At 39.2% G+C, this 27,774-nt stretch overlaps 1 protein-coding gene across 3 annotated transcripts in view; it reads left to right on the top strand.

Annotated features, from left to right (window-relative positions):
• The window catches only part of TOX (thymocyte selection associated high mobility group box), a 304,021-nt gene extending 278,491 nt beyond the window's left edge, over positions 1 to 25,530 (top strand). For 2 of the 3 annotated variants that reach the window (XM_045181717.2, XM_045181718.3), the window contains 4 exons: positions 3,233 to 3,313; positions 15,841 to 16,227; positions 22,642 to 22,793; positions 23,164 to 25,506. In XM_045181717.2, coding sequence (XP_045037652.2) covers positions 3,233 to 3,313; positions 15,841 to 16,227; positions 22,642 to 22,793; positions 23,164 to 23,200 — 657 coding nt within the window. In that variant the 3' untranslated portion in view covers positions 23,201 to 25,506. Of the gene's footprint in view, positions 1 to 3,232; positions 3,314 to 15,840; positions 16,228 to 22,641; positions 22,794 to 23,163 lie in introns of all 3 variants that reach the window. The other variant, XM_024572271.3, reaches the window with a different exon arrangement.
• Positions 25,531 to 27,774: the final 2,244 nt, after the last annotated feature.

The following is a 27,774-nucleotide window of genomic DNA, read 5'->3' on the forward strand; positions in this document are numbered from 1 at the left end:
TTTATTTCAAACAGCTGTAGACCATTTGGAAGCCATTTTGTAGCTCAACTGAGTACTAATATTTACTGTATGAATCACATAACTTTAAAATATTTGTCTTTCCCTGAGAGAGAGAGACGGTTTCTTTCCCAAACTTAACTTTGACATAAATCAGACCCATCCTCCTAGGTTAGAAGGTCAGATCACTGCAGTGGGCTGCTCATTGCCAAAGGCGGTCAGCCTCACCGGTGCTTTCTGTGAGAAGACTTTCTCCCCCCACGAACAGAGGCTTTGAAACAGTTTTGAGGAATGTTTTACTGATGACTTTTATATACCTGTTCTAAAGTAAGAATTTCCCCCACTTCACCTGTATGTTGAATATGTACATATTTGTATCATTCTTTCATATGTTTGAGATCTTCACACGTTTCCAGCAAAGAAAGAATTGAAAAAGCATCTTTGTAAAATTTTCTAAGGACTCATCAGAAAGACAGCAGTGTCTTGCACTGGAACCATTAGGTGGTCCTCAAAGGCCGAGGGTCCAAACCACTGGTGAAGAAAGTTGACTCAGATTTTAATCCTGATCTGGGCCACTCCCCTTTAAACACCACGACAGAAATATACCTCCTGAAATCACTGCCCTTTGAATCCTCCCTGTGAACATCTGCAGCTATTCAGGAAAGAGCGAATCCATCAATCCATATAATGTGACATGATGAGTTTACTCTTTTCTAAAGTGGTATTTAGGCACTTGTGCAATGATCTCACGTAGCTAATTGTCAATAGCCAATAGGGAGCCATTTGTAGAAAACAGGGCACTCTGAATGCTAGTCAGGCATCCCATAACAACATTGATCCCCAAGTGAAACCAGGGGGCACATTCAGGCTGCAATACATTGTTAGCCACCTTTCTCCTGTGGTGGTTAATCAACAAGTTTTAGGAGAGTTAACACTTTGTGCGATGTTGACTACTGGGAGCCCAGCAAATGGATAGCCCCAGTCATACTGTTGCTGTTTCAGTAGATACCAAATGCAAGAAAGGCGATAGATGCTACAACCAGGCCATTTGGCAATACTGTTGCATACGCTGCTACTAAGAAAATGATGCAATGATGCTTGGGCAATGCCATGGACCAAAGCGCGTTAGATTTGCCTTTGGAAGTTCAGCAAACCCCAGTTAGATGCCTTGGGGTCGGTTGGAGTGGCGTATTAATAAAAATATGATATAAGTGCTTAGAGCATACAAATGTGTATTACCATAAAAAATATACAGTATTTACTAAATATTTGTTTTAAAGGCCTGAATGGGATTTCTATCTGTGTGGGAGAAAAATCCTCTAGAAATATTATAAGATATTAAAAGTAAATGTAAATATTATCAGTTTAAACTCATTAATCATAAGTTATATCTTGGAGGATATGGTTGAAGAAAAATCAAGAAACAGAAATCTGTCTCTCAAGGTTAAAAAAAATCAATAAAAAGCAGGAGAGCTTTGTTTTTGTGATTGTGGCTGAACCAAGGCGTGTAATATACACGGGGCATATTATTCAAAGGTGTTTGCCGTACCCCAGCATGCACTTGTTTCTACATCCACATTTCAAAAAAAGTATTCGAATTCGACTTCTAATAATTAGCTCAGTAAATTTAGAATACCCTTGTATTTAAACCAAAGGCTTTATTGGTCTTTATTTAAAATATAAAACTTTTAAGTCTCTTGAGTTTGATATTTAGTAAAGATGGAACAATGATTATATGATACTATTGTATGAATTCTTAATTGCCTTATTATAATCACCTTTCATTATATCAAAATGCTAAATATACAAGTCTAGGCTGAAGACCTCCTTAAAAGAACAGAATGACTCTCACATGTATTTATAGGGTCCTTTGTCCCTCTGTGCACAAGGTCAGTCATTTGTTTACCTTAAGTAAATGTTCTGCTTTAATTAAAATATTCATGAGTAAGTAATATTTCTCGCATCTTGAATTTCCCAGTTGGGGACTGGGCTCAGCAGAACCCCTTCGGCATTAAAAGCCATAAATTGACCTCTGTGGCCAACTTTGGCAGATATTTGGTCTTTAGACATAATTTATATTTAACTACTCTAATTCCAAAGCCACTTTTCAGTACTTAATCTGTGTGTTTTTTAGCTCAGCATTATAAAATACTAGCCAAGCCTCATTCCTGCTGTAAAATTCAAGATGTGGGAAATTTAAAATAGCTGTTGATAAAAATACACTTCTATTTACACAGTAAATGATGAAAAATATTTTGTTGTTTAAGGATGATTTCAAGAGATTGTGGAGAAAAAGAGATACTGAAGGCTTGAAAGAGTTAGTGTAATGGTAGCAGACAGCCACGGGCGTCCACTCCGCTAATCCTTCGTTTTCGACTCTAACGACTCCTTTCTGTTTAACTTGGTGATGTGACCTTTCGTACAGCAGCAAGTCATTTTTCAGTACTTTCGCTTAATTTAGGATGATTTCACTTATATTTTCAGGATAATTCCCACTGAAAAATAAAAATTTCTGGTTACTGAAATTCATTCCTGAACCTTTTTACCGTCTCACAATGCGCAGCCCACAGATCAGGGGTGCCTGCAGTTTCTGTGGGACAGGACCTGACCAGCGCAGGCTGTGTGGCACAGCGCGGCCTGCAGTCCTCAGCCGCAGGGGCCCCCTCCACCCCCCAACGTGTCGTCTGACTGCCATCGCCAAGTCCTGAGTCTTTGAAATCGAACTTCAAGGCTCAAAATCTCAAAATAGTGATGAAGCTACTAACTCCAGTACTGTTCCCTTGGTGTTCTTACTGAACATCATTGGCTATCTTTGAACTCTGGCCTTGGTTTTACATTTACACGGAACGTATGTACCAGGATTTGAATGCGCTGTAGAATTATCTGCTCATTGTAGGAATGTGAAGGTGTCTTTGCTCACGTGCGTTTCCCTGGGAGCCTTCCTCAGTAGTATCTTTCAATGCCACTACTTCCACTCTCAGAGTAAACCAGATGAATCGTTTCATATGCTTTACATAAACCGGAAATTTTTATTATTGTTAATCTCCTTATCTAGCCTATTGCCATACTTCTTAAAAATCTGTTTCAGTAAGAGAATTCAATCTTTGGGGAGATATATATTATTACATAATGTAATTGTGTGTTTCTGTGTGTGCAATTGTCATTCTGCACTGTACTGAGCTGGAAACAAAAGCAGATGCACTTTCTAATTTAAGTCTCTTTGTTGTTGTTCCAGGTCTATAAAAAGAAAACCGAGGCTGCGAAGAAAGAGTACCTGAAGCAACTAGCAGCATACAGAGCCAGCCTTGTATCCAAGGTAACAGTCAATTGTACAGTGTTGTCAGATTATGGGCATCTTCTTGCAGACGGTGGCGGTCCTTTCAAAGCATAAAACATCACTCTAGCATTTCTGCACAACCTTCTTTGTTGAAAAAAAGTCAATCCTAAACAAAGTTATATAGTTATATGTTATGGCAATATTTGTTCATACTTAAAAGACAAGAGCAGCATCTTCTGGGCCTTCTGTGAAATATTGTCCACCTGTGGATTAGTCATAGCACATTCTTAATCCTCAGCCAACTTTCTATTTCTCTGTATCCCACTCTTAAACTGCCTCCTCCTTCGTAGCCCTCCCAGTTGACCTTCGCTGCAGAGATGCTAACTGTCAAATCCTAGCCTCATTACAACACCGTTAGGATGTAAGCCTACTTCCCACACCCTAAAAAGTTTGCACTATTTCATTTGAAAGTGAAAATGCCACTTAAAAAATATCTTAAACTGCCCTGGCTGGTGTGGGTCAGTTGTTAGGAGTGTCGTCCCATACACCAAAATGTTACGTGTTTGATTCCAGTCAGGGCGCATACTTGGGTTGCGGGTTTGATCCCGGTTGGCACACGTATGGGAGGCAACTATTAATGTTTCTTTCCCATTTTGATGTTTCTCTCTTTCTCTCTCTCCCTTCCTCTCTCTCTAAAAATCAATAAATATATTTTTCAAAACTAAAGTAAAATATAAGATATCTTAAACACTAGTTCTTTCTGTTAAAAATATTCAAGGGTTGACTGTTTGGTCTCAGGTTATTAAAGATATATTTCCCTTTTTAGATTTCTCAGGGAGGTAACCTCAGAGAGACAGGGCTGTATTTATAGATGCTTGATACTGTGTCATCTCAAGTCCAAATTGGGCTGTTACTTGGCTCGGTGTGTCCTGGGGCTCTGGACTTCATTCCATTCACCCACAAAGAATACTTCCTCTGTGATCCACAAATACCCATGCCCCTTCTAACAACTCCAAAGTAGTTCTATTAAGTAGGTTTTTGAAGACGAAAATATATGCTGATTATACTGATGCAGAATGGAAAAGCGCACAAATATACATATGTAAGAAATTTCAGTGTGCCAGTAGTCTCACGCAACTTACATTTAACTTCTGAGGTATGACATTGTGGAAAAACTTAATATTTATTATTTAGCCTTAAAATTTCTAGTCCCCCATACTCTCTCACTATGGATCTTCGCTTTCTAATTTCTAACTTTTTTAAAGCTATATGTATTTTCTGCTGATACAATCTCACATTTCTGTGTATTTATAGAATTCACAGAGTATGTGTAAAATTATAGCAAAAAAAAAATTAAATCCATCCAGCCTTTGGGTTAAATACTCATACTGATATTATTCAGACTAATATGCCCAAAATGTAAAGGGGATTTTTAAAAAGTTAAGTAAGATTTCAACCAAGATAAATTTCTTTTTGAGCATTTTAGGTAGCGTTAGTCAAAGCATTTTATCCAAGAAAATCAATACAAAAAGTCTCAATTCCAATACAAAGCTCACTGGTTGACGCTATGCAGATTGCCGGGATGCTGTAACACTGACTAAGCCTTTACTTCAACACAAGTGTCCTCAGATATGCTCCTAGCTGCAACTTTTCTTACAATTCACTCTCAGAGTTGCAACCCTCAGTACACGGCAATTTGTATAAATGCTGCGAATTGCCATTTCTGTATTTTAAAAACCAAGCACTTTTTTTTTTACAGCTTACTCTGACGTTTTTCTTCTCTTTGGCAGTAGGAATTTTGCTGGAACTGTTGAATGTCTATTTATGTTCAACTATGTATTGTGTGTATCCAAATTGAAGGAAAGTTACAAACACCCTGTCCAGGTTAGAAAAAAAGGACCCTCTGATGTTCTGTGTGAACAGATATTTACAGTACAACCCTGCAGGCACATACAGAAAAATTTCCAGCCTACCCTCCCATTGCAGATGGAAACATGTAAAAACCCATTTCCTTTCCATTTTATGTTTTCTTCTTGTGTGTTCTGACAAGTACAGTACTTAGCTTGTTTATTTATTTATTCATTTATGTATGTATATATATATGTATGTGTATGTGTGTGTATGTGCGTGTATGTGTGTGTGTGTGTATGTTCACCCAGGCCCCAACCCCTCCCCTCTGGCAACCATCAGCTTCTTCTCTGTATCTCTGTATGGGTCTGTTTCCGTTTTGTTTTATTTATTCACTTGGGGTTTTTTTTTTAGATTCTACATATAAGTAAAATCAAAAGAAACCACTTTTTAATTTCACGTTGTAACAAATAACAGTCATTTACACTTATGTACGTATTTTTCTATGTTGTAATTTTTTAAGTATGTTATAAATTATTTCCCTATTCTGAAAGAGCTAAAGGGGCAGTCATAAAACGCTCCACAATGCTGATCACTACGATTTCAGGTAAGCGCAGTGCACCAGCCAAGCTCCAGTTCTTCCCGGCCATTCAATCACGCACCCATCTGGCAGACCCCCCGGGCATGTCGTCTGTGCCCAGCAGTGTGCCAGGCTCAGGATACGGTGGAAAACAGGCAGACGCGTCCTCTGCGCTGAAGGAGTTTTCTCTTTTGTCTGGGAGAGCAATAGTGGAAACGTAAACTAATAAAGGACCAAGATCTCAGAGAATCTAAACATTCTGAAGGAAATCAAGCAAGGGATCCACTAGGGTGGACGGCAAAGCCCTCTTGAAGAGAAGACATTGGAGTTGAGAGTCAAAGGGAGCCTGGGCCCTGCAGATGCAGAGCTTGCTGAGGGAGAGCCCTGCGGCAGGAACAAAGACTTGGGGGACAAAAGTGTCTCCTGGACTTGAGAGATAGTGTGGCTGGAGCTGAGTGACAGAGGAAGTGTGGTTTGAAGTAAAGCTGGGAAGGTGGGCAGGGCCCAGATTGGGAAGGCCTTGCAGGACACTGAAAGGAACGGGGTTTATTCAGTACATGGGGAAGCCATTGACCTGGTGTCAGTAGGGAATGGCATGCTTTGATTTATATTTTTAAAAGATCGCTTTATGTGAATGAGCTTCCTCAATCCCCACACCTTATCCCTCTAAGTTGGCTTGATTACCTACATTTCACTGAAGAGGGAAATAATCGCATAGGGTACCAGTGCCCAAGGCCAGCGTTGAGCTAGCCCACTCTCAGTCTTCGTGCTGGGCCTTGCTGCCCATGCGTCTGGACAGTGTGCTTGACCTGCTTCCTGAGCACCCTCTGTCCTACAAGTCACGTGGAGCATAGACCCTCTCTCATTAGCCAGAGAGCATCATGTTCATTTTCTGAAGTTCTCGCTGTACTCCTCCAGAGCTACATATTTTGGTACCTACTTTCCATGTAATGCACTCGTCTCACCAAACAAGACTTCACTTTCCTAGGCCAATAGCTCTTCTCCTCACTAATCCGCAGCCATGTCAAGTCTGCTACTTCTTGCAGCCTCCAGTCCCGGCCACACTCTGCATCCGCCCAGGGTTGCATGACACCTGCTTCACATCAGGCACAGGGCTAGGTGCTGAGAGCACAAAGAGGAATACAGCACATCAAAGGAAAATGCGTCATGATACTTGAAAGGTTTGAAACTACAGTCTAAAATTAGCTGCTTCTTACGGAACATAATCAAAAATAGAAACAGCCAGTGAACACTGGCTCCACCCATGAAATTGATTCACAAGATTAACAATGCCTGTCTTCTTTCAATCGCTCACATTATGTTTTAGTTTAAATCTGCCATATACCACTAATCCAACAAATTAATTAACATGACTCCTGGCCTGAGTAAAATAGAAGTCAACCAAAACTAAGAAAAGCTCTGTCAGAGTAAATGAATATTCTGTCAGACTTTAAAATGATAATACTGGCATATTCTCAGGACACTGAACTTTTTCCAATAATAACAGAAATACAAATAATGTCTTGTTATCAAGTAGCTTCTACGAGTCACACATGGTGCTAGAAATATGTATATTTCTACTAATCATCACAATAACCCTACAAAGTAAGATTTAGACCCATTTTCTAGGTAGTCCTAGGCAGGGAGATGAAATGACTTGCCCGCAGTAAGGAAAGGTTGATAGTGGCTGTCTGAGGACCCAACCTCCTCACTGTCTTGTTCCAAAGCTTATAGGTTTTCTCTACCCCAAGTGGTTGTCAAATATTTATATCTTTAGACCTCTGACCTTTTGTTAGCTCCAGTAAAATTCTGTGCCAGCTCTCACATGTTAGATAGCTAAGATAAAGCTTCCCTGGCTTACACGAGGCGGGGGGTAGAAAGTTGCCCACTTTCACCCCCGACTGCTACCACCAGAGGCATGCCGGAGACCCTCAGAGAAGTCCAGGGCCTGCAGAATGTTGAAAGAGCGTCACTCTGCACCATGATCTTCCAGCTGTTCCCGTGCCTCACCTGGTCACCACCCAGCCACAGGCCACGCTCTGCTGTGCAAACACTTCAGAACTGGACAGGTGCATAGGAGTGCAGAGTGTGGAAACACAACACTCGTCAGACCCTGGAACAATTTATTCAACTGGAGGCTCTATAATTTAAATAGGGAGATTGAAGAGATCTCAGAAGAAACAGTCATAAAAGCAACTGAAATTAAGCTAAACGCAATAAGTCAGACAGTGAAAGACAAATACCATGCAATTTCACTTACATGGGGAATCTGAAAGACAAAATGAAGAAAGAAACAAAACAGAAACAAACTCACAGACACAAAGAACAAATTGATGGTTGCCAGATGGGAGGAGGGTTTGGGGATGGGTGAAAAGGTGAAGGGATTGCAAAGTACAAATTGCCGGTTATAAAAATAGTCAGGAGGATATAAAGTACAACATAAGGAATATAGTCAATGACGTTGTAATAACTACGTATGGTGCCGGGTGTGTACCAGACTTCCCAGGATGATCACTTCGTAAGGTATGTAAATGTCTAATCATTTTGTTGTACACATGAAACTAATACAATATGGAACGGTAACTGTAATTGAAATATAATAGTTAAAAAATGTAAGTGGCTGAAAGTGAAGGGCAGAAAGCAGTAGCCGAGAAGAGAGGATCTGAAATTTCTAAGCCTGTAATGCAAGACGTAGGCACGCGCACGCCCATGACGGGCGTCCGGCATAGGACAGGGACAACTGCTGTTTTCTCCGACGCCAGACTAAGAAAAGGGAGGCCATTTCAAACCAGAGGAATGTAGTCTGAACAAAGGGCACTACTAAACTCTTGAATTATTTGGGTAAACAGGTTTTTATACAGAGATTTAAAAACAGGAAACGAAGGTTTATAAATAAGGACTGTAGAGCTCTAAGGTATCTTCAACCTCTGTGCTTCCATAAGGCATCAAGGGACGCATTGAGGACCTCTACAGTGCCGCTGATGTCACACTGAGAGAGTCATCAGAGGGCACAGAGGCCCACAGGCCCTGGGGGCAGGATTCTGAGTTTGGAGTCCAGGTTTCCCACCACCTGACAGCAGGTCTTCATGCAAGTTATTCAGCTGTTCTAAGTCTCTAACTCATGTGTTAAACAGAGAAGATACTAGGACCTACACCGTAGGGTTTCCATGAGGATAAAATAAGAAACTCAATATAAGCTGCATGATTTGAGAACCTACAGGAAACAATAAATACCAGCTATTTTATTATTATTGTTATAATTTTATTTTAATGTCATTGGTAAGTGTGCAAAAAACTAGGAAAAGTTTGTGCATGATTGAAAATTTAGCTGGCTCATATTATCAATTTGTCTGCAAGGCTGCTTTCATATAAAGAAATTTTTAAAGTGACATTAAAATAAAAATTTGTTTCAAGATAAATCCTTTTATAAGGATAAGAAATGATCTAGCTATTTTAAAAACTCATCTACACAGGTTTCTTAATTGAAATAGTCTTTATGAGTCTTTAGCTGGGAGAGACTAAGAATAGTCCGACAGCCAAGAATGTTGTGAAGGCTCGGGCTTCTTGGCTGGAGTGGTTTTATATGCTATTTAATGTCATTTGGGGTTGGCCTATTAAGTAAAGCTTAAGGATATATAGTTTTTCCATAGACGTGGATCTAAATTATTATGTTGAAAATAATGTATAACTTTAAAGCAATTGGAACTAGTTTCATTTTACCACAAAGAGCAGAATTTATATTCCCAAAATGAGTGTTGCCTTCAAAGTGGTCACCTGGGGAGGCTGCGAACTTATTTCGTTATTGCTCCCCGAGTTCAAAAGATTCTTGAAACTCCTCGTTTAGAACTGTAGTCAGAAAAGTTTATGAGCCACTTTAGAAAGTCAATCTTGTTACGTTGTTTTCACACCTCATTCTTTTCCCCAAACATCACTCAGTTATAACCCACAGACTTGGCTTCCAGTGACTATGCGCTGTTTCCAAAAATCAAATTCACCATCAAAAGACGAAACATTGTCTGAGGAGACGTGAAACGGTGCTCCGCAGGCTCTGCAGAGAAATCCAGAACGGAAGTTCTCAGATATTCCCAGTAAACGCAGTGTTGCTGAAAGAAACTTCCACCGCCTTACAAGTGCTGGCCTGGAGGGGACAGCGTTCCCGTGAACTCCTTTGGGTTTGTTAAACAAGGGTCGTCAGACTCATGACTTTAAGGTCACACTCCACATAGGAGATTTTGCTTCTGCCTTGTGCTAAAATTTATAGGGACAACGGAAGTGATTTCTTAAATGTACAGAGGAGGACAGCATTGAATTAAGTTACAAAACTTCTCTTGCACAACCAGTGGTAAAGAATCACAGTGCTCAGTTGAACTGACGGGGTAGTACATTCAAAACAAAAGCAATGATTTCTTTTTTCAGGACGAAGTAACTTATAGAATTCATGCCATGGAGACAAACACTGAGTCTAAATTTGGAAATGGGATGGACTATTTTTATGACTGTTAACATAAAATTTGCATCTTTGTAAGCCCAGATTGTGATTTAAAGATAATAAAATCTCATGCTTCAGGGTGTAAGTTAATCTCCTGCAAGGACCAGGAAGAATATTTCACCCAGAAGTATCAATGCACAATTGAGTCAGTCCATAAATGTTGTTAAATTTCCAGTGCATCAAGTATTGGTCAGTGCTGAAAACAAGAATCAAATGAGATGGGCGATTACTCTTATTTGGTTCAGCAACTCCTCCATTGTTGCTTCCACTGAATTTTATGTCCCGTGTTTATACTTTTTTTTTTTAAATAACAATTGCTTTGTCAATTTTTCATTCTTATAACACTTATCATCCCAGGATGGGGGCACTTATACACTCTGCAGTATTATCGTCATTCTACAAAGTAAATGGGATCAAAACTATCTTGGATAATCAACAATTTGGTTATTAAGAAGTGTCTTAAGGTTTATAGCATTGTATCGCTCTCTTGTGGAAGATTCTACTGAGAAGACCCAAAAGTCTCTCTTGGTACACACATGTACACTCATTTTACTTATAGAGAACATCTTTCAAAATCAGGGATCCAGAAGCAAACAGGAAATAGAGCTTATAAAGAAACCAATAGCAAGAACAAAGCTTTTGCAAAAAAATGTCTGGTTTGTGGGTTGATTTTCAGTTGTGTGTACAGTAGTAAAATCACATTTATTTATCGGGTTAAAGCACACACCACTAAAATAAAACTGGTTAATGTGTTCAAAAATAGAAACCAATACAAATTATTAAGTCTGTATGAGAAAATAGTTCTACCCTATGAAAGGCAGGTATAAAGATCTTCAGACACAATATAATTAATTTGCAAAATTGTAGCCTTGCTTTCATAATTTAATTGGAAAAAATGACAGTATATTAAATTTATGGTTTTTTAATATTCCCATTTACTCAGATTATGAATTCATGGCACTTTGCTATGGAAAATGAACTTATTCTTCCTATCTTTCAAGATAATAAAATAACTCAGTAATTAATAGGTGCCCTGTTGTATTAGTCTGATGAAGAATTAATCAGAAATGAAGCTAGAGGTAGGTTTTTTCCTTCCTAAATGGGTAGACTTTTACATAAAGATGCTGATTCTCAAACTAGGAGTGGAGCACCGTCAGCTTCCCTGCCGTCTGCATCCACCCAAAGTCCAGGGCAGAGTAAAGGGCCAGTTAACCAAACAAAGGACTAAGCCAAGGGTCGTAATTTCTCATCACTCCTGGGAGGGCATGGTTTCTGCTGAGAGCGAAGAAGAAAGTGGAGCATCAGTCTGATATTCTGTAGGTCTGCAAAGCTCTCCAATCTTTCCTCACCTGCTGGGAAGAGGAAGGGCGTGTTTGGTCAGGGCCTCAGCAGGGGCAGCAGTGATTGTGTGCTGCTCAAGGAGAGTCATTCGGCCATTCGGGAAACCCGTTTGCCGTCTCTGAGTACTTGGCATGGTGCCCGATGCATGGGGAACAGAGATTCAAGTCATTCATGAAAAAGATCCTTCTCCTGATGATGGAGGGCTCATTTTATAGAGGGAATACAGGGAAGTATGCCTTTTGAGGTGCCTGCCGCGTACCGTCACATAGCTAGACACATTATTTACCTTGTCACGTTAAATATTTGGAAAGTAAAGACAAATCATGCAACTTCCCAAAATTCTTTCCCCCTCTATGTCATAAATTTTGTTTCAAATGTTGTCTAAATCATTACTTTGAGAAATCTACTTCATTTGCCCATATTCCTTCAAGTGATTAAAGTTACTGCTATTTTTTCCCCATAGCCTGGAATATCTCCTCTCCCTTTTTGTGTGAATTTTTTTAATTGTTTCCTTTTTTAATTATTTTATTGTTGTTCAATTACAGTTGTCTGCATTTACCTCCCACCACTTCCCCCCAACCCCAGCCAAACCCACCTCCCTCCCTTGTTTCCATCCTCCCCCTTAGTTTTGTCCATGTGTCCTTTATCGTTGTTCCTGAACCCTCCCCCCCATATCCCTTCCCACCTCCCCTCTGGTTACTGTCAGATTGTTCTTACTTTCAGTGTCTCTGGTTATATTTTGCTTGCTTTTTTCCTTTGTCGATTATGTTCCAGTTAAAGGTGAGATCATATGGTATTTGTCCCTCACTGCCTGGCTTATTTCACTTAGCATAATGCTCTCCAGTAATTATTGTTACTCTATTACAGTGGTCCCTATCCCCCCCGCTTTGTCCTCCTCTGCCCAGCCCACCCCCGCTCCCACAGTCCATCCCCAAAATGGTTTAGTTTTACTGATCTTTACACGGTTTATAGTCTAAAAAAGATAAACGACACAGAAACAGCCGAATAGACAAAATGTTTTGTGTTTACCATGAAAAATGAGAGTCTTTGCAAGGTTGGCAATAAAGTATCTCAAATGAGGTTGCAACTTATTTCTATGTATCTATAAGTCTATATTCCTGTCTCCACGTCTATCTATCATCTATCTCTATGGCAGACCACATGCTACTAATGAAAAAGTAAAATTTGGGAGAGTTTGGCTCATTGTTTATTTTTCATTCAACGTTGAGGAAAACCATTAACATGTCCACACCTTAGCTTTTCTAGGCTGTAATTGGGAAGCTACCAACTTCCTAAATCCTTCAAGAAACTGTCATTGTCCTTAGCCTAGAATATGAAATTCACTATGCAGATAGAATTCCAGGAAACACGAAACAATGATTATGAACGTATATAATTTAACTATGCATTTTAAGACAATAAAAATCAATTTATTTGAGGCAAGACATCTATTTAAATTGAAATGTATGTTCTATTTGCCATTTTAAATATGTGTGTAGTTGATTCATTCTCCTGCACCGGTATTTTTCATTGAAAACTATTGCCACGAGATGGCCCACCGAGAGGAGATTTCTGTGGCCCTTCCCTGTAGTTACAACACACATCCGCATGCCCAGGGTCCCGAGAAGCCCTGCTCGCAGGGCGCCCACTCAGTCTCACGTAACCCAGTGCTGCCACCACACATATTTTACTACGAACCTTGTGCTTTAAAGCTGTTTATTTTCCCAGGAACCCCTTCAATACACCTTGGAAACTGTGCGGGGGGGGGGGGGGGGAACAAAGTGGTTGTTGCACCTAGAACTGCTTTCCAGGACTGGCTATCCACCCACGAGGTCAGACCTGCTGCTTGCCGAGTGTGCGTGCTCATTAGGATTAGTCATTCTTAGTGGAAGTGTATTTCCTTAAGTCTGTTTAATTTACAGAAATGTATTTATTACATCGTAGTAACTCTAGGGATGATTCTATGATTATGTCTGGACGACATGTCATATGGACTTCTGTACATTTGGTTTATGTACACACAGGTGCGTATGCAAGTTCAGGCTACGTATGTAATGTACAGACAGGGTCCGGCAGAAGGGAGGCCTGCTTGAGTGTGGTTGGTAGGGAAATAATATGGGTGTAATAATTTATAGTTTTAATTCGAACATTTCACCTAAAATATCATATGGTGTGCTTGAGTGTGATATTGATATGTTACAGAATTACATGCTTATGATTTTGTAATAAAAAGGGGGCGTTATTTGTGCCAGACCCTGTATATACCTTATATATATCATATCAGTAGGTAATGAGGCGATCGCTGGCTACAGAAATAAGAACAAAAACATTTTACAGTTACCTATATTTCATAGTTTTGAGAGCGTGGCAAAGGTGAGTGATTTCCCTTCTGTTTGAACTTAAAACATCTAAAAAGCAAAAACTAAAGATGCACTAACAAGTATGATGCGTTATAGTTTTCAGCTCATCATGCAATCTCTTCTTCCCTGAATGACGGTGACACAGTATGTGACTAATATGAAACCCTCCCCTGGGCCATAGGCTAGGAAGAGGGAATGCAAACACAATGCGAGCACTTTCCCTGATGACTTCAGCACACACACAATAAACACATGACTGTCTTGGCGCGAACGGAAAGATTTTTGAGGCATATCACTGCCGTACATATTATTATGATGTAGAACTAGTCACTGTTTACACGGCCTGAGTTAGCCTCATTGACCTTTTCCTTAAACTCTTCACTACTCTGTGCATCAACAGTAAGAACTTTTAAGTGGAAGGAAGAACATTGATTTAATTTTTTAATTGAAAGCACCTTTTAGGTACTATATTTATTTCTTTTAATTATATTTTATTGATAATGCTGTTACGGACATTGACACAGAGAAAAATAATGAGAGGATTCTTTGGAAGGACTTGAACTCTTTGGGCACACTTACTCTATACTCTGCGTGGAGTATTCAGCCTCACGGTACCCCAGATTCCCAGGGTTTGGCGTATTTTCACAGATGCCGGTTGTGCCCTTCCCAGAGAGACAGCATGTAGGGTACTAGCCCATTTAACCAGCCTCCCCTCCTCGAGTCAGCACACACAGGGAGTGTTGTCCTTACTGTGGTTTTCATTTAATTTTCCTACATTATTGGGGGGGAAATGAGTTGTGCTGCTAGCAAGGTCGTAGGCTGACGTGATGCTCCCATGTTGAGTTTCTTGTCTTCATGTGTGAGGAGCCAGTCGGCCTAATGTGCCTGTCCGTTCATGGAGCTGCACAGAGCAAGAGGAACTCTGAAAGACTCTGCGTTGCTGGGAGGAACGAGAAACTCATTCTGACTTGTAAACTGAGCAGGCATGACACCGAGGTCGTAGAATAAGGACATACACGCATCCTCAAGACCTTGTTTTGACGAGGTGACTTTTTTCTCCCAAAGGACATTTCAGCAATTCTTTCCCCAGCTGGTTTTGCCTTTCACCATTCATTCTGTCAGCCTGTTCCTCTCAGCAAAGCGGGCGGTCAGTTCATGCCCAGAAAGAAATGCCTCAGGCTCCATTCTCGATTCTTTCTGGCTTCCACCAAAATGCCTGGTTGTTAAGCCAATTAAAAGAGTATTAGGAAATGGCCATATGAAGGTATAAAAAACATTAGGGCAAAATTATATTCACTTATGATGAAGTCTAAAATTTCTAAGGGAGATTATTTTTATCTAGTTCATTAGAGGGGACAATTCATCACCAGCTTCTTTAAAAATCAAGATGAGTTCCATGGTTCCTTTGAAGATATATTAATGTGGTTTCATGTGACTGCAGAAAGGTATTTTAGAACTCTTAGATTCCAAATCCATTTCTATCAACTAGCTTTGATTCTTTGTACAAATATCTAGGCCAAGGCTCTTGGAGAATACAAAAAGAAAAAAACTAAACATAATCAATAGAAGAACTCCAACACGGAAATACTTTCAAAGTGAGCTATCTGTGTATTTCCTGTTAGGACGATGATGGTATCCATTCCACCCTGATTGTCTTCTCTTTATTTGGATGATGAGAAAAGCCACCAAGTTAGGGCTTAGTATTTAGAAAAAGAAAAAAAGCCATCATAAGTTGTTTTACATTTCTTACCAGAGATAGAAGAAGCTCAGTCTTGCATGAGTCACCTTACAAATAATGGTGGCAGAGTTCTTAAGTAGTAGAGTCAAGAATAGGAATGGGTGTTGATTCCCGTGGAAGTTCATGTGAAAACTTTCATAACATCTTGTTAACAGAAATCAACACCATGTGTGTCTGTCTTAACTTTGCTCTTGTTTGCTTCCTCCACAGAGCTACAGTGAACCTGTTGATGTTAAGACATCTCAATCTCCTCAGCTGATCAATTCAAAGCCGTCAGTGTTCCATGGGCCCAGCCAGGCCCACTCAGCTCTGTACCTAAGTTCCCACTATCACCAACAACCAGGAATGAATCCCCACCTAACTGCCATGCACCCAAGTCTCCCCAGGAGCATAGCCCCCAAGCCGAATAACCAAATGCCAGTGACTGTCTCTATAGCAAACATGGCCGTGTCCCCCCCTCCTCCCCTCCAGATCAGTCCACCTCTCCACCAGCATCTCAACATGCAGCAGCACCAGCCACTCGCCATGCAGCAGCCCCTTGGGAACCAGCTCCCCATGCAGGTCCAGTCTGCCTTACATTCACCCACCATGCAGCAGGTACGTGCCATGTGCTGGGGGGTCTGTTCATTCAGTAAAGAGGGAGACAGGTGTTGTCTGTTCTATTTAAATAGAGACAGAACTGAAGATATTCGATAAATATCTGCCTTCTGAAAAACACAATTCACAGGTGGAGAGTTTGGGCAGCATTATACAATCACAACAGTTGATGGCTGCTGCTTTGCATAATCACTGGTTTCCTTCTCCTGTTATCCATTTTGCTTCACCTTTATAATCACCCTAGTTTTCTGCTTGAGTAAAGTGCATTTGTTATTTTGAGATGCCAACTGCTACTAAAGATCTCTTTGGGATTTAGAACTCTATATTTTTTTTGAAAAAACAGTGTTCAGATATAAGGAAGTCCTGACTGGTATGACTGCTGAGTCCAATAAAAGCTGCAACATGTAATCAGACCCACTCTTTATGGTCCGAAGTATCAATGGGTACAACTTTAAAAGTCCTAAGAAATGAACATTTTAACCAGAGTTTTATTTTGAAATGGATACCTGGCTTCTGCATGCATTAGAAAACATAAGAGTTTGGAAACCTCCCTGCCCACTCCCCGATACAGAAAACATTTGTGCGCAATCTTAGCTTAACTTTTCTTTGAAAGTAAGTTTTCCTTTTGGATTCTGGTTTTATTTTAAAATTTGAAAATGAGGAGCAAAAGGTATAAACTGAACTGAACATAAAATATTTAAAAATCCTAAAAACTTATTTTAAAAAAATAGACCAGGTAAAAGCTACAAATAATATCAAATTCATCTCACTTTTATAATCTAAACTCCATTTTTTCCAGATGTATAATTAAATATGCAAACAAAACCTTTGCATAGAACCAATGCCTAGGCCTCTGTGGAATTTGAGTCTATAGTTGGACTAGGGTAGGGTGCAGAAGAACCAGAAAGAGGAATTAAATATAAGTGGTCTCAAATTCATTTTTGTCATTGTAGTTGTAGACGGGATTTCTGAGAGCTGACAATAGCGAATATTAATCTGTTATCTTACCTTATCCTTACTTTCAGAAAATGTATAATGTAGGTACTACTAGCATTACCTCCCTTATGCAGATGAGGAAACCCAGGCTCGGCAGAGTTGTGTAATGTGCCTAGGAGGTCAGAGCTGGAATTCACACCCCAGTCTACTCAGAAATCAGAGCCTGGATTCTCAAGTGCTGGACCTGGTGCCTCTCACTCTTCATCATCCTTGTAAACTATTACCAATTTTATATTAGAAAATCTGTGTCTCAGAAGAATTTGCAGGGCCTTTAAATTCTAGTTAATTCTCAAATTAACATGGTTGTGGAGAGCCTAGCTGCAGTCTTCCTTGGTCCCTAAGGCAAGGATATTGATGAAGCTCTGACAATGTACTTAGCTATGTTCAACAGACTAGTTGCTGGCTGCCTGGGGAGGAAGACTCAGGAAAGCCAACTTCCGCCATCTTGCCTTGCCCACAGCCCTGTTTGTGATCAAGTGATGCTCACAGGGTCAAATTTCCACTCTTTCCATCAGATATCATTCACAATAAAAGGGACACTTTTGGGTGTCCCTGCATTTTAATGAACCAATAGTGTTTGTGTGAGGAATTAATGGTTTGAGGGATGTGTCTATTGACCCCTGCCTAACGGGGCTTGCTGCTGGCTTGGGGCCCATGGATTGCTCACAGTGCTGTAACATGGGGCTGTTTCTTCTTGGAGGAAAGAACATGGAAGTCACAGTCTGCTCAACAAGTTGAGGACTAGAGTTCTGCCAGAAAGGACAACTTCTTCCTAATTCATCCAGTCAGAGATGCTTCCATTTTTTATATATGCAAAGACCTTAGAGGAGCTGGTCATGACCCTGAATAGTTTCCAACATTTCAGAATTACGTAATGCCACGTGTGAAAACTCCAGTGATCTGTCTTTCCACAAAGAATCTGGACCGAATAGGAAAAAGATAGAACGGACTACACCGGACAGGTTATTCATCAATCTCTAAGTCAGTTCTATTAGCATATCTCAAAAAGTGTTCTTACCAAGATGGTAGGGCCTGATTTCAATTTACATTAATAATAGAAGACAAAAGGGCCCGAAGTGGAGACTGAGAGACTACAGTGACTAAAATCACTTATAACAATGCCTTGATCCTGCTAGGTAGTCAATAAAATAATGCGGAATGGACAAATAAGAGCATTTTTTTAAAGAGTAGTAAAAGTGTTTAAATATTAGAAGAAATTATAAGGTAGTTTGTAGAATTTCAATTCCCTGGAAGTTTTTATTTTATTTTATTATTTTTTCCTTGGAAATTTTTAAAACTTTTTTATTTATTCTAAAAATATTACTAGAACCTCTAACATGTGCTAGACACCGTCTTGGCTCTGGGAATTGAATGATCAATGAGAACAAGTAATAAGGCCTCTACCCCATGGAGCTCACATCAGAGTTGGATGGGTAGCAAGTGGGAATAAGATAAACAGATAAATTATTAAGGTCCCATGGAAAAAAAAAGATAAAAAAGGAGGACAAACTGCAGGGCACCTGCAGGGGCCGTTCGCTGGAGTAAATCAGTGAGGTCCTATCAAAGGCTGTCACAACCACCTGAAGAATGGGAAGAGGAGGCAGCCTTTAATACAGGAAAGTGGGAAGGGTGTGGAGGGAAAGCCAGGAGCAAAGAAAAGAGGCTCCAAACTGGAAGGACCATGCTGGGAGGAGCAGGGCTGGTCCAGGACAAGGAAAGGCAGCCAGTGGGAGCCTGGTGAATGGAGAGTGATGGGGGATGGGGTCAGATTCATAGGCAGGGCATTGGAATACCATCCCCCAGGTTAAAGGACTGGTAGCCCTTTAGGATAACCAAGCTGGTAATCCTAAAATCAGGATCCAAGTGTCCATCACCCCTTCATATCACTGAACATATTACAACCACAGCAGTGTGTAGGGGCCAATGTCCAAGTCATCAAAGTCAGTCCTCTGCCTGTGGCAGCAGACCCAGGTTGCGGATGAAATTACACCTGTCTGATGCACCATCCAAACCACCTTTATCCTGAAGATGTTTGCTTCCTGGGTATGGGGGGCCATGTTTACATATTCAAACCTCAAGGGGAAAAAAGAAAGAGAAAATTAGTGGCTGCTATAATTTTAAAATAATGTCTCATATTTCAGTATTACTTTAGCTATTTTATTATTCTTCTGAAAATGAATATATCCTACAAAAATGATTATATGGTCCACCAGGAATAATAGCTTCATTTTTTTCCTAGAATAATATTTTATACGCTAAACCCATAGAGCAGCTTTTTTGGTCCAGTTTCTTCCTTTTTTTCTGTTCACGATATTGTCGAATGAGGTCAAGAAAAAAAATCATTAATATCTGTCAACTTCCTTTATAACCTTAAGAAAATAATCTTTGTAAGATATCACACAGACAGATTTTCAATTTCCTTGTGTAATAAACAGCTTCTTTAGGATTTGGGTGTAATTTAAAGGTTTAAAAAAATCACATTGAGATTGATGAATAAATCAGTTGTGAAGACAAAAACATTGATGCCTGTTGAAAATACCTCTCCAGACAGGCAGGAAATGAAATTAGTTCCCAGCAAAGTGTGGATATGAGGATCGCCGTTGGGCTGTGCTGCAGGCTTTGCAGGGCTTGCTATGGTGGCCCAACAAAACTGCTAAGGCTACAGAAATCTAATTAAAGAGCAAATGTCCCTTCTGACATCAAATTAATCTTTATCATGTTTCCTATTTTTATTTCAATCTGGCACCAGAAAATGAAATTTAAAATTCCAGGCATGCTACAAAACAGTTGGTGATTTTTCTCTTGAGCATTAAAATGCAAAATATTCAGTCTTGTTTAATTAGACTGCTAAGCCAACATTTTTCAAAAATTTATATCATCGTTTCATATTTACATCAATAATAAAAATGTACTTAGCTCTCGGTTTGACCTCAGCATCTCTGTGTATAACGTTCAGGAGAATGTTTCATTTTCTAAATTGAAAGCAAGTAAAATGATGTCACGTCAGGTTTTGCTTGTATTTTTCTTGGTCCTTTGTTGTTTTAATTTTAGTGATCTTAAATGTAGACATTGAAGTTAGATGAATTTTAAATCTTTGAACTTTGTAGATGGCACATGATTTTGGTTTTAGAAACTGAAGTTACCCATTTAATCTTAGACAAATAACTTAAAAATTAGTGTTCTCCTGATGTTCTCTGCCCAACCCTGGGAAACTATTTTCACTGGATGTGGGTGGGGGAGGGGCAATGGGGGTTTCTGTCCTTGATTGAGTAGGGCGGGGTGGAAGTGGTTTCTTTTGTTTTTATTTATTTTTTGCTTTTATATATGTTTCCATACTTTTAACTAACCCAAGATATTTTTTGACTACTCTATTTTTGAGACTTGTTTACTTTTAGGTTACATGTTGTCACTTGTGCAAAAATCCAGTATGGAGAATTTTATATTAAAACGATAGGAAAGCCCTGAGATTTACATATTTATACTCCTTGTGCCTTTACAACAGTAACTATAAGTAGTGTCTGTTAAACTGCATTTATCAGAAAACGTGATTTAGTGAGTCACTAATATGGGCCACTCCCTGAGACCAGCCAGTAGGCGAGTCCCTGTGGCCAGCACTTCGGACGGGGGCTGAAAGGAGAGTCAGTACGAAGCACCTCACTGTAGGAGTTTTCTCCTGACGTTTGCCCAGCGTCACACTAGATACTAGGGGGGAGAAGTCAAGAAAGCTGGACAATGAGCTCCATAAAGGCAATACTATAGGACCATGATGAAAGGAATGCACTTCGTAGAAGCCAGTGGGACTCTGCATAGCAGGTAGAGGACCATCTGGAGAAAGAGAGGAATTCAGCCCAGAAAGGACTAGAGAACCAGATACCCAGTTCAACCTCTTACTGTTCACCTTGCTATTTCAGAAAACATTTACAGCTTGAGCTGCAAGTGGTGTCTACATAGACAAGCTTATTTCCCATAAGCCAATTGTTAATTTAGGAAACATTCTCTTCCTTTTAGTCTGTGTGAGGTCAAATAACCAAGCTGGCTGAATTCTCTACTTTTCGATGATCTGTTTCCAATTATTCAAAGTTTTGTCATTCATCCACAGCTTTCATGGGCGTTAGTGTGGACATTGGCTTGAAGTCTTTATCATTTGAATGAAAAATAAATTAGTATCTTAAAGCCAATATTGAGAATTGAGGAAATTTGATAACAGGTATCTTTGAGTAAAAGGGGACATTGAATGTCCCAAGAGGAACATTTCATACATGACTGAAAGTCTAAGGAAATATCCTTAGTTAAAAATCAATCCTCTGATCATTCTGCTGAGTTTTTTAAAAAAGAAAGATAGGTAAAAACTCTATAATATTATGCTTTTAAAAAGCTCCCTGCAAGTAAATTGAGAATGGTTCATTTTTAAATAAGTTGATTTTTTTTCAGTGGTTAAAAACCATGTATGAAATTGGCTGCAGAAAGAGACAACCACAAGATTAATTAAGTTGCTTTTTTGGTCATTTCCAGCAAAGCTTGCTTATGCTGCTTTTGAATTCACTAGATAAGCTAAAAATAAATCGTAGTGTGTAAAGCTTTTTGTTTACCAGATATAAATATATACTTCAGAGATTCTGTCCTTGAATTTGCACTGGCTTTGCGAGAATTAAAAGTCAACATTTCACTATATCAATGTACCAAAAGCATCTTCCTGAAGTCTGATTATTATTTGCCAGTTAATAGACTTTTCAATTAAAAATTATTTGTCCTATCTTATACTTTTCTTTCTTGGTGTTTTCCATTGGCAGGTTGTTCTGAATCTTTTCCCTATATTAGTCCAACAACTGTGAGAAAGCTTTGGTTGAAATTTTTTAGCTGAGAAAAAAGTACAGATAAAAGAAGAAGCAGATGGTCCCTTTGTAACTGAATGAAGAAAAAGGGTTTTGAGAACAATATGTGAATAGGTGTAGTCTAATAAAACACTCAGCCACCTGCTGCCCGAATCCTTCAAAAAAAGATTCTGTTGCATATTCTGGGGAATTAACTATTAATGTATCCTTAGGTTTGATAGAAAACATAAACTTTGAAGAGGTTAGATCCTTTCTCTTTGTTTGGAATGAATCAGCTTTTCTGTATTTTGAACTGTTTCTTTTTATTCAATTTATCTGCTCAAGAGTATAATTAAAGGTTTGCTAACAAATGGTTAAATGAAGGAAAGGTAAGAAGAATAGGGTTGTAAGCACTTCTTTTCTACTTTTGTTTTAAGTTTTCTCTTCTACCTTTGTTTTAAGTTTTCTGCGTTTCCCATAAGCTTGCCCTCGCAGAGCCACAAGCAACAGGGCAGTCATGTGTTTGCAAACAATGGATAAATATTTAGGTGCATTTCTTCTTTAAGAGCCACTTTGATCCTTATTTGTGGTCTGCTTTCCCTTTCAGGGATTTACTCTCCCACCCGACTATCAGACTATAATCAATCCTACATCTACAGCTGCACAAGTGGTCACCCAGGCAATGGAGTATGTGCGTTCTGGGTGCAGAAATCCTCCCGCCCAGCCCGTGGACTGGAATAACGACTACTGCAGTAGTGGGTAAGCAGCCGGTCATCGCCACCTGGTGGTGGACAGTACTCATAGCATGCCTATGGTGCCCTGCTCCCAAAGTCCAAGGAAATATCTGTCTTTTCTTTCTGCTTTCTAAAAAGATTATCTGGAATGGTTCCACGTGCGTGAAAGCAGAAGACGCCGCTCCAGACATGTTTAAGCGGTCTTCTAGCCAGCCCAAGAATAAACGCCTTTAGATCCCTGTTTGCTTTAGATGTAGGGTGACTAACAGCGCATTTTCCCAGGGCACAACTTCATCATCCTTCAAGCTGTAACAAATAGACTGACATCCCCCTGTGGTCACCTGTAGCACAGGGCTTGTGTGTAACAAGACATTCTTTCTTTTCTCTTCATACAGGGGCATGCAGAGGGACAAAGCACTCTACCTTACCTGAAAATCTGAACACCTCTCCTTTCCACTGAGGAATTCAGGGAAGTCTTTTCACTATGGATTGCTTTGTACAGTCAAGGCAGTTCTCCATTTTATTAGAAAATACAAGTTGCTAAGCACTTAGGACCATTTGAGCTTGTGGGTCACCCACTCTGGAGGAAATAGTCATGCTTCTTTATTATTTTTTAATCCTTTATGGACATTGTTTTTCTTCTTTCCTGAAGGAAATTTGGACCATTCAGATTTTATGTTGGTTTTTTGCTGTGAAGTGCTGCGCTATAGTAACTGCCTTAGCAACTGTAGATGTCTCGGATAAAAGTCCTGGATTTTCCATTGGTTTTCATAATGGGTGTTTATATGAAACTACTAAAGACTTTTTAAATGGCTTGATGTAGCAGTCATAGCAAGTTTGTAAATAGCATCTATGTCACACTCTCCTAGAGTATAAAATGTGAATGTTTTTGTAGCTAAATTGTAATTTGAAACTGGCTCATTCCAGTTTATTGATTTCACAATAAGGGTTAAATTGGCAAACATTCATATTTTTACTTCATTTTTAAAACAACTAATAGTTCTATATTTTCAAAATGTTTGAAAAAAAAAGTATTCCCAAATGATTTTAATTTAAAAACAAATTGGCTTTGTCTCATTGATCAGACAAAAAAGAAACTAGTGTTAAGGGAAGCGCAAACACATTTATTTTGTACTGCAGAAAAATTGCTTTTTTGTATCACTTTTTGTGTAATGGTTAGTAATGTCATTTAAGTCCTTTTATGTATAAAACTGCCAAATGCTTACCTGGTATTTTATTAGATGCAGGAACAGATTGGAAAAAGCTAAATTATAACCTTTACATATGGCTCTGTATTATTGTTTCTTCATACTGTGTCTGTATTTAATCTTTTTTATGGAAACTGTTGCGCCTATTTATGAAATAATAAATATAGGTGTTTGTAAGTAAATTTGTTAGTATTTGAAAGAGGTTTCTTTGATGTTTTAACTTTTGCTGGCAAAAAAAAAATTCACGCTTGGTGTGAATACTTTATTATTTAGTTTTTACAGTAACATGAATAAAGCCAAACCTCCTTTTCATTTAGCAGCAAATTAAAGTAACTAATCCTTATTTTTACATTTCGTTGGTTGATGCAAATGAAAAACCATGGTATTTAAGAACTTTCTTCATCCAGTATAACAGAGAAATTGCCCTAAAAGTCACACGAACTCCAAGACTAAACAGACGGGTTCTTCATCTAAAAGGGTGGCTTCTTGGTTCTCAGCTGGTGTTAGTCAATTCTGTAAACTCCCCTCCTCCAAACAAATAATACTTAACGTTGAATCAACCAAAATTCCTCAAGCTGCAGGCTCTTCACAAAATGCAGAAAACATTTAGGAATTGAATCAAGGTTGGAGGAAGGGCAGGGGAAGCATACTGCCAAGAGTAAGGCTGAAGGTGAAAGGTGAGTACCCAGACAGCAAAGGGGGGAAAGCATCCACATTTGAAAGCTGTTGAGAGAAATGGAAATTCTTGCTGTCTTTTGCGCCTCTATAAGCTACTTCTCTTTCCAGAATTCCGGGGTCTTCCAAGGGAGCTCTGAGGGCACTAAAGATTTGCTAGGGAACCAAAAGCATTGAGAATTGGGCTGAAGGTTTACATAACATTTATTATCAGAAAGAGCTAGCGAATTAACTCCCTTACAGAGGATTGTATTTTTAAAAGTCAGTCTGGTTGGAAATCAAGAGAATGGTTGATGTCTCTTTCATGAAATGTGTGAAATAAACTTAGCAATTTAACTAAATACAAATATATTCATTGTGTAATCCAGTCAGATTAAAAAGACAAAAGGTATGCTTGCTTTGGAATGATTTTAGGCATTGTACAACCTTGAATCACTTGAGCATGTAATAACTAATAAATAATGCAGATCCAGTGTGATTATTAAAATGACTGTAGCTGAGAGCTCTAATTTTCCTGTCTTGAAACTGTGTAAGAACTCATGTGATTAAGTTCACAGTTTATTGTTTGTCTGTTTAGTATTTCAGAAATATACCAGCACTACTAATTACCTAATGTCTTTTATTTATTATATCATGATCAAGTAGAGTTTTCACTTGCATTAAGTAAGCTGAGAAGGTAATTACTGGGATGGAAACAGCCAGCTCCGACTTCGACAGGCGGTTTGTACAGGAAAGTACAATGTTGTTTACAGCTTTTCTAGAACAGGTGTGCAACCAGGGTAGAGAGAGTGTTCCAACTCAATACCAAAAACAGTACAAAACAAATGTAAATAAAAGAGAACTCATCATAAATAAAAATTCTTGCCATGTGTGACCGTATTCTATTTGGACATCCATCAGTCTCGAAAGGACAGTCCCAGTGGGATGAGAAATCCCCAGTAAACGTGGTGGCAGAAGTGATCAGGCACAGTGGGCATTGATGGGCTCCCAGCCTCAGCTGTTCTTCCTGGGAACACTGAGAATGCCCTCTCCTCCACCTGACCTCTGGTACGGTGAAGTGTTGCCTGAGAGATCCCCCATCTGTGAGAAGGAAGCCAGCTTCCGGCCTGGGTACAGTAGCTTACAGCTTCAAACTCAAAGGAACAGTGGTGTGGTGCCCTGCTATAGTACTCTGCAGGATTCCTTCACTCCAAATAGGGTCATTCTGGGAAATGCAGCAATAATGTTGAATATAAATATCTTTACCAAATCCCCCAAATCAAGACTGTAACAGATCTGAAAAGAAGAAAGAACAGTATGTATGAGAGTGGGCAGGAGAGGTGGAGCTGTATCTCCACCTCTCAAAAAGAGTAATCCCCAAACCCATGCCCATTGAAACGTGAAAGAATCCACAATGGAAAATTAGTCAAATAATGACTTCCAGTTAATCAGGTTAGTGAACATAGCTACGGATAAAGTTTGTCTCTGTGACTGTTTCACCTTGTTGCCTTGGAAGGGTGTCCAACCTTCTGGCGTCTCTGGGCCACACTGGAAGAAGAGTTGTCTTAGACCACACATTAAATACATTGCAACATGTAATCACAAAAAAAAAATCTTATAATGTTTTAAGTAAATTTACGATTGTGTGTTGGGTCACATTCACAGCCATCCTGAGCCACACATGGCCCGTGGGCTGTGGGTTGGACACCCCTGGCAGAAAGAGCCCTCCTGAATGGGTCACAAGCGATCCATCGAAAGCCATAACTGCAAAGAAAAGTGTGTCCCAAATGGGATTCATTACTGAGAAATATTTTTATTGTATGAATTTAAATTTTAAAATAAGCATATCAACATCAATTTTCTTTTTCCATGGACCTCTTGCCTTTTACAAAATGGTTGTCCCACTCATTTGAAAGGTAATTAGATTGAGCCATGTGAAATTGCCAATATTTGACTCTTGTACATAAAAATGACTAAATCCTAGGAGAAAATACTGAAAGAAGTTATGTTTGCTGACAAGGTGCCCCACTTCAAATCAGTCCCAGATATCTACATTAAATCAAACATGAATATTTTAAGTTATTAGATTTTAGTAAATCCCAATAAACATCCATATTTCTTTGTAATGGCAAAAAAATTATGTTGAAATTTGTAAAAATAGGTTATCTGCTAGAACATGAAAGAATTTGTTACATACAGATGTTCTGTTAATGTTCATTACTGAAAGGGGATTTGATCTGCATTTTCTTATTCTATTCATAATTCTCACTTGAAGGTAATGTTAGAAACAGAGGAATTCATCTCTTTGTTGATGATTAAACATTGAAATCGTGGCAAGGCAAGGTGCAAAATTCACATCGCAAGTTTTAACCCCAAGTACTTATAATACTGAGTCACTTAATAGGTGAATTCATATAAGTCACCCACCAGAACAAACTCTTTGTTTCCCTAAAATAGAATCATTTATTTACCTCCAAAGCAACTTGAAATGCCAGAGCACACAGTAGGTGCACCATAAATGCAATGATATATAGAAAGAGCATGGAACATCACAGATTATCCTCAACAGGAATTGTGTGCTGTTTTGTTGATGATTTAAAAACTCAGTAGAGAAGGGACTAATTATTGCAGACAAGCATTACGAAGTGAAGAAGAATGGAAAGTCTTCATTAAGAAATCTAAGGTTACAAAGAGATTGAGAAAAAGAGTTTTAAAATGAGTGGTGCCCTATTTTTTCAGGCTACATAATTGAACAAGAGTTTCGAGTTACAAAAGTAGAAGATATAAAACATGCTAGTCACACCAAGAAAGTAAGAAGCAAAAGAGAAAAAAAAGGTGCTAGACAAGTAGGAGTACTGAGCTCAGGAGGGAGATTTCTGGAGACAAGTTTATGGAATGCTAAATTAAAACACCGATGGGCAGGATGCTGATTTTCTTTCCTAATTATCAAGTGTTAGTGTGACTTGGTGAAATGAAGCAAATAAATCATCACATTTCCTGGACTTTGTATAAATTACACCAGGATAAGAAGACATGGTCCTATTTTCTAAGATTCACAAAGATCTACCTGGGTTTATTTCAAACCGGGCCCCTGCAGGGAAGGCAAAAGTTGCCAAATCCGTAGACGAGACTACAGCTCGTGGG

This window comes from Desmodus rotundus, chromosome 8 (genome assembly GCF_022682495.2).
Source record: "Desmodus rotundus isolate HL8 chromosome 8, HLdesRot8A.1, whole genome shotgun sequence".
In the NCBI taxonomy this organism is placed as follows: Eukaryota; Metazoa; Chordata; class Mammalia; order Chiroptera; family Phyllostomidae; genus Desmodus; species Desmodus rotundus.